At 41.6% G+C, this 14541-nt stretch overlaps 1 protein-coding gene across 1 annotated transcript; it reads right to left on the reverse strand.

Moving 5' to 3' along the window:
• Positions 1-6447: 6447 nt before the first annotated feature.
• On the reverse strand, positions 6448-7697 carry LOC146645110 (syncytin-A-like). The gene has a single exon (XM_085394828.1). The coding sequence runs from the start codon at positions 7518-7520 to the stop codon at positions 6558-6560; it is 963 nt and encodes a 320-aa protein (XP_085250954.1). The 5' UTR covers positions 7521-7697; the 3' UTR covers positions 6448-6557.
• Positions 7698-14541: the final 6844 nt, after the last annotated feature.

Genomic DNA, 14541 nt, shown 5'->3' on the forward strand with positions numbered 1-14541 from the left:
GACTTTGGCACATTGTGGAGACAAAGAGGATTTAGATCTGCTGATGGAAAATAAATTGCTAAATTCTGATTTTGTGCAAAGACTTTTTCAGGCTATACAGCTACCATCGGCCGTTGCAGTTGTAAAAACGAAAGGACACAGTACAGCTGACACAGACGAAGCAACAGGTAATGCCTTAGCAGACGTGACAGCCAAGGCTGCAGCTGCATCACAGCTCCCACCTCCGCAGGAAGTATTATCTGTGCCCCTACAGCTGTCACTTGTTAAACTCCCAGACTATTTAGGAACAAATGTTGATTTAAAATTCATACAAGAGCAAGCCTCTGCATGTGATTACACCTATTGGGAGAATAATGACTGTACCTTAGATGACAGAGATGGCTTATACAAAATCTTAAGGGTTTGATTGCCCTCCCATATTCCCTGATGCCAGTCCTTGCCCGACATTTTCACTGTGTGAGTCATGTCGGACAAAGAGGGGTAATAGGGGCAATAAAATCAAGATTTGTAATTGAGAAAACATCACATGCAGTAAAAAGCATATTAGCAACCTGTTTAACATGTGCACGAACTAATGTAGGAAAATCAAAAGCGAAACATCAGCATTTACCACAACCAGATTTTCCATTTCATACATTACAAATTGATTTTACACATATGCCAGCGCAAGGAAGCATCAAGTACTTACTGGTAATAGTGGATCAATTTAGTAAATGAGTAGAAGCTTATCCAACATCAAAAGAAACTGCAGAAGTAGTCTGTCAAAAGTTGAGCAATGAAATAATACCCAGATTCGGAATACCTCACCAGATTAACAGTGATAGAGGATCTTCATTCACATTAGAAGTAATTCAAAAGTGTGCTAAAACTTTAATGACCTGGGTCAAATTACTTACTCAAGTCCTGTGTGAGATTAGAATGACTCAATCTACAGTAACCAAATTATTTCCATTTGAAATAAGACTATTTCCAACACCATGGTCAGCTTCCAGAGGGGCACCGCTAGTAGAAGGTGATGTATATTGCATTGTCCACTGATGTTCACAACCTGGTAGAAAAACTGAATAATAACTATCAGAAAGTTTGTCTCTCTCAGCCTTTCCCCTCCACAGTTCCACCAGTGGAGACAAGGAGATGCATGTTGGAGAAGCCACTAAAACCAAGGACTCTCTGGGAGGCCGCGCGTGTTCCAGCCCCAGACTGTACTGGCAGTGACGAAGAACCAGCATCCTTACGGACGGACAACCTCAGTGGATTCATGCCAGCAGGGTTAAGACCAGCCCAATCGGACCATCTCAGGCGTCGGATCAAGCAGATGACATCTCCGGCGAGCCAGCGCCCGGAACTAGAGCAAATAAACACACACGGGTAGATGACATCTCAGGCGAGCCAGCGCCCGGATCCAGTGTACATACACACACAATCACTGATTAACACACAACGTCTGAAAGAACAACAACAAGGTACTCAAACATCCAGCAGGAACAGAAAGCCAAAAGTACCACATGATGTCTAACCTGATAAAGCTAGACTCACTCCATCCTGATAATGGAGAAAATGAAATGCCCATTGTCATCATACGGCGCGTATTCAATGTCTCTCGAACCTGGGACCAGGCCAGAAGACGACTGAAGAACTGTCTTTCTTATATATTTAGGTTATCTATCATATCTATCGCATTAACCTTAGGATTTCTCTTTGCTATTTTGTATTGTAAACTGCAACCATGTTCATATTTCTGCAGGTCATATTTTGCTGACTATACCTCATGCTCTATTTTGCAAGACACCTACTTAATGCACTCATTACGTTCCCTAAAATCAGTAAATGACAACATAAACGCCACTAATAAACCATTTTATGCACTCTCTAGAACAGGAGCTAACGCCTGGTATGAAAATGCCAGAACAGCCGCTCGTGATTTAGGAAACAGTAACTGTTATGTCTGTTCAAAGGCTAATCCAGAACAGGTAATAGTAGGATACCCCATATCCGGTTTCCCCCTCACTGAGGGACTAGAGGAAATCGGCGGAGATAATGCTCTCCTTAAAGACGCTTTACAGTTGACTCTGAGCCCTCTCGACTGCCTACTTAGACACACACACACACCAACTAACCCTGAGACTCCATTAGGCGAATTATTGAAGTTATCTAATGACACCGCAGGGACCTGCGCCCCAATGAAACGCCCCAAGAATAGGTTAAAACCCTCACTGCCCTTAGGACAGATCCCTCTCCATTTTAATACTAGTATGATATGTCTGCGCAGACTAAAGTTAACTGGCCCAGACACACACATAGATTATACAAAGGATAACTATACATTTTTCTCTGACTCCCCAGGTGCACGCTGTAATGAGACATGGCTAGCTGTCTCTGTGGCTGAAGTTGTATCATATCTGGAGGAACACACACACAGTTCAAGTTCGAGCAGAGACTCGATCATTGTTCCCCCAGAGGGTGTATTAAATGACACTGACTGGGGGGAGTTAGTTAAATCACATATGGTCACGCGCCTAACTAGAGCAATCCCTAACGCTTATTGGTTGTGCAATAATACCCTTAGATTAGCTTTACCTGTTAATTGGACCGGTACCTGTGGTCTAGTAACCGTTGATGTATGCTGTACTTTCATTCCCAATAACACCGCCCCTAACGGTTCATTCACACAAGCTATGAATAAACTTGAAGCATTGCAGATAGAACTAATTGCCAATACAGGTCACGGTCAGTGGCTACATAAGTGGCTACAGGACACGTTTGGGAGATGGAAGGAACTAATTGTAGCCTTTGTAACCGTTGCAGCATGTTTTTGATGATTATTGTCTGTTGTGTGGTACCCTGTGTACGTTCAATGATAACCCGTATAGCTACTAGTACAGCTACTTCAATGTATTTGCAATTGGCACAAATTGACCCAGATTATGTGTCAGATGTCATCGATGATGATCCTGATGTATGTATTGAGCATTAGATTGTGAATTACTCGATTGTTCAAGAAGAGTATGACGTTTTCTTCTCTTTCTTTTCTTCTTTTTAAAATTTTGATATTAAGCTTCCTCAAAGGACTAGTTACATTTATGATTTGTTTCACATTTATGATTTGTCTTTATATTATGTTATTACATTCTGTCTTTATACTATGTTATCATTTCATGATAAAAGGGGAGAACTGTTATGATATTTTGATACCATGGTAGCATTTACAGGATATTGTTTTATTGTGATATTATACAGAAAAGAGTTACTCAATAAGGCCCATTTAATAGTTGTTTTTCTCTTTCTCTCTGACCCAAGAATTAATGTGTAAGACTCACAGGCTGGTACCCCAAGGTCGAAAACACCACAGAGACGAGACCACTTCCTTACTCCCATCCTCCCTTCCTTATCTCTTAGAAAAAGGCTCGTTAAAGGCCAGGTGGTTTGTTTCAGAATTCACTAATGAAAGAACTCTGTATTCTGTGTATTTTGCTGGGATGATCATAAATTGTAGCTGAGCTGATAAACTACACACAGGATACTTCTTTGCTCACAAGGCAGGAAGACGTTTCCTTATTTGGTCTGTACTGGTTTGAACTGAGAACTTGCTGACACACGAACCTTTTTTTCCTCTATATAAACTGCTGTGTATCAAATAAACCTTTGAGTCGATTGGGAAGGCAACCTAAAGCAGTCTCTGTTTTCTTGTTCTCCCAAGCTGCTCCCGAGCTCGTACTAACACGCTGAATGGCATACCTGAGTGTTACTTTAAATAATTAGGAATCTTAAAAGGAAAGGACAGAACTCTGCTTATCGCTCACGCCACGGAGGAAACCCGGGACGGCAATTTCCTTCAATAACAAACAAAGATTATAGGTTTGGTACATCCGGTCCATGGCTGACAACTAATGATGTACTAGACTAGTGACTTAGATTATTCAGGTATTCATGTTACTTGTATTCAGGTTTTAAAAAATGTTTTATTCTATTTATATCATGGTCAGCGAAGGCAGACCGTGGGGATTTGAGGAAGGAGGACCCAAATGCTGGATTCTTTAGTGAAGACAATGTGTTTATTTACAGTGAGGTAAATAACAGATGAACAATAAATCCCCGTTGCTCCCTAGACTCCCGTGTGTGTGTCCCACTCCAACATCCGTGCTCGTGCTCTCCGCTGTCGTGTTTCTGCACACCCTGTGCGTGCTGTCCTTCTTGTTCCACGTTCCTCCTGCAGGAAAACAGAAGCATCCGTCAAACACTGACCCCCGCGGGCATACACGATCAGCACGATCAGCACTACCGAACACTGACACACACTGACTTGGAGTTTAACTCAATGATCCCGCATCGGTGGGAGCTCCATCACTCTCCTAAATAGCTCCCCCGACGAGCCCTGATCAGCAGCAGGTGTGTGGGAAGGACTTCAGGTGTGCCAGTCCTCCAGCAGGGCCACACCCACGAGGCCTGAAGGTGCCTGTAACTTGGTCAACAGAAAACAGCTGCACACACATACACACACACACACACACACACACCTGCGTACATTAAATGTGGACACAGAACAGTAGCAGTGCAGAAGACACACACATCTAATAATAATAATAATAACAATAATAATAATAATAATCCACACTGCTCACGTAGTCCCCAGAGCCGGGTCCGTGACAGTTTACCCAATTTAGGTTAGCGTTTAGTTTCATATTGGTCCGACTTGCTCTTTGTTTTGTATATTTTCTATTAGCTATAATAAACAGCTCACATTTTGTTATTATCCAGTTCTGTTCCACATGTTTGCGTTTGGGTCCACTATCTAACTTCCCCTCAATCTGCATCCGCTGTGTTTCTTACACAGCATAATGATGGTTCTGGCTTATCGTAAGCTTCTGAGCTTTGTTTTGATGTTTTTGTTCCAGTGATTTGGGCGAACTTGATGGGTGTGGAAATGTTCTTACAAAACAAGTTACCACATTACGTAGTGTTATCTACACTAGTGGTCTCACCGTTTCCTGAATGTTTGGTTTCTGGGTCTCATCAGGGTGGAGTTTTAGGGCTGACGTTATTATGAAGATTACTGAAAATAAAAATTAAAGAACCTGAAGATAATAGTAAATATGACTGTGAAGACTCACCCTTTAAATCTTTTCTGAATGTCTTGATTTTGAGTGTGTTGGCATTGTCAGGGTTCTGGATCTTCGACCCAGCATTTTAAGTTTATATTGCATTCATGATTATTTCCCTTGTTGATTTAAGTTCAGGTTTTAGTTTTGAGTTTACTTATATTTCTGTTTCATGTTTTCTTGTCTTTGTCTCCTCCCTGTGTCTGTCATGTCCTCTGTGTATATGTTTCCCTAGTCATGTCTTTGTATATTCCCTCTCCGTCTCATGTTTGGTTTTCCTATTTGCGTCTCTCTCCACCTCTCTCCATATCGCTCCCATGCTAGTTGTGTCTTAGTCGTGTCTCTGTTTCATCTCCCTTACCAGTTCTCATGTTCCTGTAACAGGGAGAACTGGGCCCAGGACTGTATTTCCCTGTGTTGAGGGCTCAATGCCAAACTGGCGGGGCCTGTGTCTTTAAATACTGTTTTCAAGTTGGCCAGTGATGAGGCTGTGCCTTCTGTTTCCTTGCTTGATGGACTAAAGACTGACAATGTTGACCCTGAATTCGCCTTAGTCTCTGTTGGGGGAAAACTCTGTAAAAGATCCAGGAGAAATAAAGACACAATGAGACAAAGTTACTTTCTTTATCAAACGTGTACACGGGTGAGCTGCTAAGAACAACTCACACCATGCACAGTGGCTTGGTAATTTTTATAGGAAAGACAGTGAGAACAGGATAAGAAAATACAAAACAAATAAAATAAACAACTCCATATGTGGCGCTAGTCTCGTCAGCAGAGAGCTGGGAGAAGGCTGTGAGAGATAAAACAATCTAAAACAATATGTCCCAAAACAGTATGTCTTTGCTGAGAAAGTCTAAAAAGATAATTCTAAACTAATCTAACCATAGGCAAAGGGCAGACAAAAGGCATCTTTGTACATTTAAAAGAAGGTAAAGAAACAGAATCATTTTTCCTGTAACATTCCCCCCTGTTTAACTTATTTTAAATGTATACAACAATTGTCTATGAAAATCATTTATTAAGTATGTTAGGCAATTTTTAATTTCCAAAATCTTCAAAATGTCATCATAGCAGAAATGGCAGTCATTTGGTCTAAAGAATAAAACAAAATAAAAATAAAAACATAGTAAATGAAAATCATAGTAAATGAAATAACAAGTGGAATAAACAAGAAAAAATAATAAAACTAAAACTACAAAAAATAAAAGGATGAAAACTAAAATGAAAACTTCAAAAAATACAAGGATAAAAACCTTATATTTAAAATGATGCAAACCTTAAATTGAAAACTTTATATGTAAAATAATGAAAACTTTATATTTAAAATGAAAAACTTTGTTTAAAAGTCAAGACTTAAAAAAAAATAAAAGCATGAAAACTTGCATAACCTACTAATGTTTTAATCAGTGCATGATCACTTGACAAGTCATTTTTAATCACCACGTCATTTATTAGCAGCTAGTACAAGTTCTCCTCTAACAGAATTGCAACGGGATGTTGTTCTTCTTCAGGCACGGCAACATAAGCAGTCATTGTAGTTGTTATCATCTGTGAAATCATTACTCTTAGGCATGGCAACACACACAACACTAATATGAGCAGTGCTATCATGATGAGACCTAGAAGGAAAAATGGCTTTGCTACAGCAGCCAGCCATGAACCGCTGAACAGCCAGTCCAGCCAGCTTTGTGCTGTAGCTGCTCCAGGTGTGTGTTCAGTGACATATTTTTGCAGAGCGGTCAAATTCTGCAAAGCTTCATAAATGTCTCCTCCAGTTTCGTATCCATCAGGGATAAAAGTGCAACATGTTTCCCCGATCAGCTTGCAAACTCCTCCTTGTGATGCTGTTAGCAGGTCTAGTGTCAGTCTGTTCTGCAGCACCATCGTTCTGATGGCCTGCTGTTCTCCTGCTAAGGCGGTTCCCAGGGTCTTAGTTAAGTTGATGTGTCGTAGCAGAGCATATCGGTTGATTTCCACGTGATCCCGCACCTCGGCAACTCCAATGCCGGGGATCAAGCTCTGTAAGAATTTCACTCCTCCTCCCCAGATGCGAAACTCTCCCGGCACTCCAGTGTCCACGGTAATGCCGAAAGAATTGGGGGAGGCGATGTCCACTTCACGTCTCTGCCGGCTGCTTGGGTGATGTGCAACACTTTGCATGAAGAAAACGTGATCTGATAATTCCACCAGGGCGCACAGACCTCCCCAACCTTCAGGGAGTGACAGATAAGCCTTGTTGCCACATAGGAAGTACCAGTCAGCCAAAACTCTGGTTCCTCTGCTGCTGGGTGCCGTCCGTGCACATCCTGTCTGGTACTGAGTCTTTGTTTGTAGTGGCATTCGGTAGCTGTAGTCAGAGCGACAGTTGAGGCTCATCAGTGTCGCGTTACTGGCACAGGTTTCGTTGAGTGAACAGTCCATACACTTCCTCTCGTTCCTTGGTGGGCAGAAAGTGTATATGTATTTGCATAGCAGTCAGTTTTATTATTCAAGTAAGCTGTAGTGTTCATAAACTGCCACCAGAAATTAGTGGCATAGCCATGGGGAAACTTGGTGTACTTTCCTTTGTCATACAGTGTCTGCCTTTTCTCCATGTAGCGTGACTTGTTGTCCCTCATGGAAGCAAAGGTGAAGAGCCCGGCCATGGTCAGGGCCGCTGCAGTTGATAAGAGCCACCACCTCATGACGACGGAACACACCCTCCTGTCGCGAGTAGACCCCCCGGCCAGGAAAGCTGACCCCTCCACCGGGCGAGATCACAACAAGTAGGCACGCCTGCCGTCAGCTGTGTTTAGATGGCTTCACTGACTCGCCTGCAGTGACTCTGATGGACCCAGGATGGTCGTTCCGCAATTTTGCAAGCGGTCGGTGTAGTGAGGAGGACTTGGTATGGCCCCTCCCACCTGGGTGTGCTCCAGTTTTTCCTTTGGAGCACCTTGATCAGAACCCAGTCACCGGGCTTTAGTCTGCAAGACACTGGAGAAACATCATCAGGTTGTTGATTATGTACAATGATCTCTTTGTTTTCTAACAGCTTAGACATCCATTCTGCTAATGTGTTTTCTCTGATTGCTTTGTCTATTGGTTGACTGGTAATAGGCAGTGGAAACGGCCTGCCATGAATGATTTCAAATGGAGTTAGTTTATGGGAGCCTTGTGTTAAGCGCATCCACATTTTCACTAAACCCAAACATTCAGGCCACGGCCTTCCTGTTTCTGCCATGCATTTCCTGAGCCTTTGTTTTATAGTGCCGTTAGTTCTCTCTACAAGGCCTGCGCTCTGAGGGTGATAAGCACAGTGGTGTTTTATGCTGAAACCGAGTGCTTCAGAGACCTTAGTGATGACATCATTTACAAAATGAGTGCCGTTGTCTGATCGTATCAAAGCTGGGATGCCATATGTGGGTATGAAGTGATTGCACAGGCACTTTGCTACTGAAATTGCATCTGCCTTTTTCACTGGATAGATTTCTGGCCACTTTGAGAATACATCTATAACCACTAGGGTGTATTTTTACCCTTGGCATTCATTTAGCTCAATAAAGTCCATATGAATTGTGTGAAAAGGATGAGGCGGAGTTGGAAAACGGCCTCTTTGTGGTCGCAGGTTACCCTGAGCATTATATTTTTGACACGTCATGCACGTTCTGACAAATTGTTTTGCTGAAGTTTCAAAATTTACAGTGTAAAAATGAGAGTTGACAATACAGGTCATTCCCCCCGATGACAAATGCGTACAGCCATGAGTCACTAATGCCGCCATCTTGTGGAGCGATTTTGGCAACACTGGCTTGCCATAACACATCATTAAATCGTTTGTCAGAACTGCACCGTGTTTTAGCCATTTTGCCTGCTCTGCTGTGCTCGCTGCTTTTTGTTCACTTTGCAACACATCCAGTGGAATCTGATGTGTGTTTACTGCCATCAATGTCATGTTTGTCTTTTGTGCCGCCTGTTTTGCGGCTCTGTCAGCAAAATTGTTGCCTGTAGTAATAAAAGAGCTATCAGTTTTGTGTGCTGCACATTTACACAATGCGAGTTGTTGTGGTAAATTTATTACAGTCAGCAGGCGTTGTAAGAGGCTTGCATGCTGGACTGGTTTACCGGTTGATGTAATCATTCCTCTGTTTTGCCAGAGCTTTGCGAAATGATGCACAGCAGAGAAAACATACTGGCTGTCTGTATGTATGTTTGTATTTAGCTTTCGCGTATCACAGCTATCAGCTCAGCGCTCTGTGCAGAACATGAAGAAGAAAATGGTTTTGCTTCCATTATTTTACTATCTGTGGTTACTGCGTAACCTACACAATTTCGGCCTGTGCTGTAAAGTCAAATGCTGTTCTCCTAGCTTCCACACTTGCTGATCATAAGGTGGATCTGGGCCTGGAGTTTGTTTAAATCTCAGAATGTTGTGATACTCGGTCGGTTTCTGGCACTCAGGTGTAATACCAGAAAAGAATGGCATGACTGCTATCTTAAGTTTTGTCAGAGCGTCTCTACCTAGCAAATTTACTGGACACAACGGGTCATATATGCATTTAATAAAGCACCTGCGGCCACTTGCTGTGTGTACTAGTTCTAAAAGGGCAGTTAATTGTTGTACAGTTGTGTGGCCTGAAGCTGACTTTACAACTAATTTGTCCTCTACTCCTACAATCTCGTGGGAAGTGACCTTCCTCTCCATGGTTCTAGCAGGCGTTGTCTCTATGTTATCTGCTGTTTCTGCGTGGCTGTCTGCAGCCTTAGTGTTTGTGACTTTGCTCGCCTCTCTGTTCCTGATAGCCACCTGTGGATTAGTGTTTTAGTCTATTGTCAACAGTCAGCCTTATTTTGAAGTTACAGAAAGCTTCTTCTTTTTTGTTCGTCTTGGTTTGGGAGAATAGATGCAACACTACATTTTCACTTAAGGCAGTTTTGAATAATTTCTAGTTTTTCAAACAATTCATGGATCTCACACATTTCAAACTTTGAAGTTAGGGTTGTTTCCCATTTATACATATATATATTTAACTTTGCATTGCTCACAGCTCATAGCTCACAGCTCTAAACCTAGGCATTTTTCAATCATATGCCTAATCACTGTGATTCTCAAGTATTGTCACAAGTTCGTTTAAATTCGTTTCCAAAACCAACAAAATAATCAAACAAAAACAAAAAACATAAACGTGTCAGGACACAAAAGAAAAAAGAAAAATGCTGCCACCCGAACAAGGCAGAAGTCTGCATATGTTGGCTTGTAATAGCATGCAGCTTGTAACATGGTAGACTAATGTGCCTGTGTTAATTCAGCTCCATATTATTGTGTGAAGTTGCACTGGGTTGGGAGTGGTTTTGTGTGTGTCACATTTTTGGTGAGCCAATGGCTGGAATGAGGTTGGACTAATTAGAGGCAGGTGTACTTGATTGCACTGATACACTGGTCTACTTATAGCCCACACTACAACCACTGCTGTTTTGTTTTGTCTCTCTGTGCAGGTATGTAATGTGATGAAATCAGATATGATTGGGATGGATTGGTTTTGCGCTATGAATTTTATATTAAGTGTGTCGTTTTGTCTCTTGATATATTTTTTGTCAATAAATTATCTTTTAGAATTTTATTGACTGACATCTTTTTGCCCACGACTGAGACGGTTGGTCAGACCTAGAGTCTTTCTTTGGGTGTGTTACAGCAGCTTCTGCTCTAAAAGAAACAAATAAATAAAAAGAAAAGAAAATGTGGAACATGCTCATCAGCTTAGCAGTGTCTACATATTTAATTCAGCTTCTCAATCCTGTAGTTGTAGCTGTTGTCTACAGGGTTTTGCTTATTGGTTGTTATTATAGGTGTGCTCTATATCTCAGCAATGTGTCAGTCTAGGATGATAGGTTTCAAGCTGGTCAAGTGCCTCTATGCACTTCATTAGTTTAGTTATTCTCCGTATTGTCTTCATCTCACATGTCATTACACTGAGTTTCAGCAAACCTTAAGCTTGATGCAGACTACTGCTTAACAATTATTCACCACACATCATAACAGATTAAGGTGCCTCTTCATATTAATATTGTCATTGTTAATATTATCCTCTTTGTCTTATATGACAGCAATAGCATATTATAATATTTTAGCAGTGTGTACCACTATAGTACTACTGAGCCAATTTGATAGTTAGGATCATCTTATTCAGCAAACAGATAATTTTGAATTCATCCAATCAGCGGTCACATTTGTTCTCTCTGTTGCATGGCGGACCAGGCAGTTCTATTATAATGTATTATTTATATTTTATTTTGTATCCATCAAGGGCTTCAGATGACCTGCAGAATCATCCTTTTCCCAGGGTGGAGACAGTTACCTTTTCACACACTGTCCTTGGCTGAACAGTGACACAGCCTTAATATACCTTATTTATTTTATTAAAATATTTTCGTGTGAATTATTTGCTTTATATTCATTTTATACATGCTGGGCATGGTCATCATGCCAACTGTGTTTCATTGTTAATATCACTTTACAGGTTGTTGTCCTTGCTATTATTAATGTCAAATACTCTAAAGATCATTTCTACTGTAATTTTCCCTTTGTTCATCTTTATTTCGTACTTTTTATATTTATATCTACTCAGTGGGGTCTGTTTTCAACCCTTTTAAACTACTTCAAACTACTGTGATCTCTAGTTTTCACTTAATAAGGGATTATTAAGTTCTTCCTGATATGGGTGGTGCTGCAGATGCGGCTGCAGGAGTGAGTGATGGTTTACTAAAAGGATTGTGGGAACTGCACAGTGTCTCGTCTTCTGGTTTTACTAAACTGGCAGTTGAGTTCTGTTCTTCTGACTGTTTATATTTTGTTTTCTTAAATCTCTCAGTTTACAGACACTGTTTTTGTCCGGCGTCTGGACTTTTCTCACCACTGCTCGTCAGCAGGAGTGAGTTTTAATTTCACTTGCTTGATTACCCATCTTATTTATGTATTTACTTATTTTTGTTTAAGTAATATATACACAATACAGCTGCTATCACCTTCGCTGGTATTAGAGACGAGAGTGGTTGCTCACACGCCCTTCTACTTTCGGACTATTTCCAAAAGCGGTGTGAACTTTACGAGACGGAACTCGACCGTTCTCTCAACTCACCAGCACGTCAGTGAATAGCAGTAAAAGAAAAAACACAGTAGGAGCAGCTCAGTCTCTTATTGGACCGTGAAAATTCAGCTTGCTCCATTAATTAAAACAATACACACACACACACACACACACACACACATTCACAGCTTCGACGCGCGCGACCGGAACCCTTATAATAAGGGGAGCTCCCAGAGCTACTTACTCCCTAGACCCAGTCTAGACCCAGCTGGGGGAGCTACCCAGAGCTCCAAAGCTACCAGTCGACGAGCTTCCAAAGCTTCCAGTCGACGAGCTACGCTACCAGTCGACGAGCTCCCAGAGCTACCAGTCGACGAGCTACTTCCGCTATTTTAAATTCCCTGAATTCAAAATGCGCTTTTACGCAAGATTGTGTCAGTGTGTCTGTATCTACCTGGTCGGTGTCGCCGGGTCTGGTCCACCTCGATCGGGTCCCACCACCGTGGGTCGCTTTCTAAGACGTTGGCCAAGACCCGAATTTAACGCTCCTGGTCTTTTTCCACACACCTGGTGTGTGGGCTGTCGACAGGCGAACAACGTGGACTGGTCACGGAGATGGGACACGATGGAGGTGATCCGGCTGTCGAAGGACCAAGAAATGTTGGGGGAAAACTCTGTAAAAGATCCAGGAGAAATAAAGACACAATGAGACAAAGTTACTTTCTTTATCAAACGTGTACACGGGTGAGCTGCTAAGAACAACTCACACCATGCACAGTGGCTTGGTAATTTTTATAGGAAAGACAGTGAGAACAGGATAAGAAAATACAAAACAAATAAAATAAACAACTCCATATGTGGCGCTAGTCTCGTCAGCAGAGAGCTGGGAGAAGGCTGTGAGAGATAAAACAATCTAAAACAATATGTCCCAAAACAGTATGTCTTTGCTGAGAAAGTCTAAAAAGATAATTCTAAACTAATCTAACCATAGGCAAAGGGCAGACAAAAGGCATCTTTGTACATTTAAAAGAAGGTAAAGAAACAGAATCATTTTTCCTGTAACAGTCTCAAATGTTAATGTTAAACTCTCAAAAGAACTTTTTTTTTAACTGCATAACTGCCAAACTAATGAACCTTACATGATCATTTAGGTTGTGACAATGTAAACAAAGAGACAGAAATGTATTCTGAAGGTTGTAATGATGGTCTTGTTTTCAATCCAGAAAATAATCAAAGTAAGTCTAGTGGGATTGAGACAACCAGTCCAAATTTGTTTCTCTCTGTTCCTGGCCTTATGGAGTTGTCTGTTTGTTTTGCCTCTGAGCCTGCCATTGACTATTCTGGTTCTATGCCAAGCCTGCCCAGCCTCCTGTGGCCTCCACGCCTCAGGGACCAAGCCAGTTGGACCCTCTCTGCCTTAGCTCAAGGGTCACCCATCACCAGAGTCTGCAAGCCCTGTGCAGCCCTAGGCAGGGCCCCCAGAACTTGCTGCAAGCCTTGTACAATCCCAGGTTGCTCCTGCTTTGTCTTAGCCAGCAGTCTGCACTCTGCCGTCTGGTTCAAAGTGCAGTCCTGATTCAGCTTTGACCTTGGAAGATTATTGCCTGTGTGTGTAAGACTGGCTGCAGGAATGTGGACGATAAGAAATGTGTATCTGTCCCAACATCATGCAGAATTTCAACTGGATTTCATATGTTGTAATTGAAAAATACAGGATCATGATTTATATGTGATTTTGCTGATAGCTAATAATGGTGAATACTGATTAGAATATAATCAAGTATAAATTGAACAAATATGATCTTTAGCACAAATGCTTGTTTGCTTCCTCCCTGTCTCATTGTGTCTGATTAGTTCCAGCTGTGTTTCCCTCCTGTTTCCCATTCCCTCGTTATTGTTTTTGTAGTTAGTCCTTTTTCTTTCTTTGCCTGTCGCTGGATTGTCTCCCTTTGTGGCCTCCCATGTTCCCAGTTTCTTGCTTCCCAGTTTAGGTTTTGTTAGTTTCTGCTTTTGTTTGTAGTTTTGTTCAGCCCCAAATAAAGGCTGGCTTTTTTTTAAATCTCCTCACTCCATCTCTGTCTGCATTTGGGTCCACACACCCTCTCCCAGCAGACGTGACATGAGGAGCGATCCTTGTGGATTGACAGACAGCTGACAGATGTTTCACCATGCCATAACCTCATCGGTCCTCTGAAACTACAGTTACATAAATATGAATATTAACATTAAACATTTTTATTTGTTATTGCTGTGAGTTAGTATTTTAGTCAAAATTAAATTTGAGGTCCATTGTTGTTTTGGCGTTGGAATTTCGGTTGATGAATATCATAAATACAACAAATCATGCTATTATTGTAGGGGAATACAAAGTGCTAACT

The sequence above is a fragment of the Rhamphochromis longiceps genome, linkage group LG20, assembly GCF_057381845.1.
Source record: "Rhamphochromis longiceps isolate RC_006_pf linkage group LG20, R_longiceps_female_GT1.1, whole genome shotgun sequence".
Classification (NCBI taxonomy): Eukaryota; Metazoa; Chordata; class Actinopteri; order Cichliformes; family Cichlidae; genus Rhamphochromis; species Rhamphochromis longiceps.

Coding starts and splice junctions, on each gene's coding strand:
- LOC146645110 (XM_085394828.1), bottom strand. CDS start 7,520: ATGGACTGTTCACTCAACGAAACCTGTGCCAGTAACGCGACACTGATG.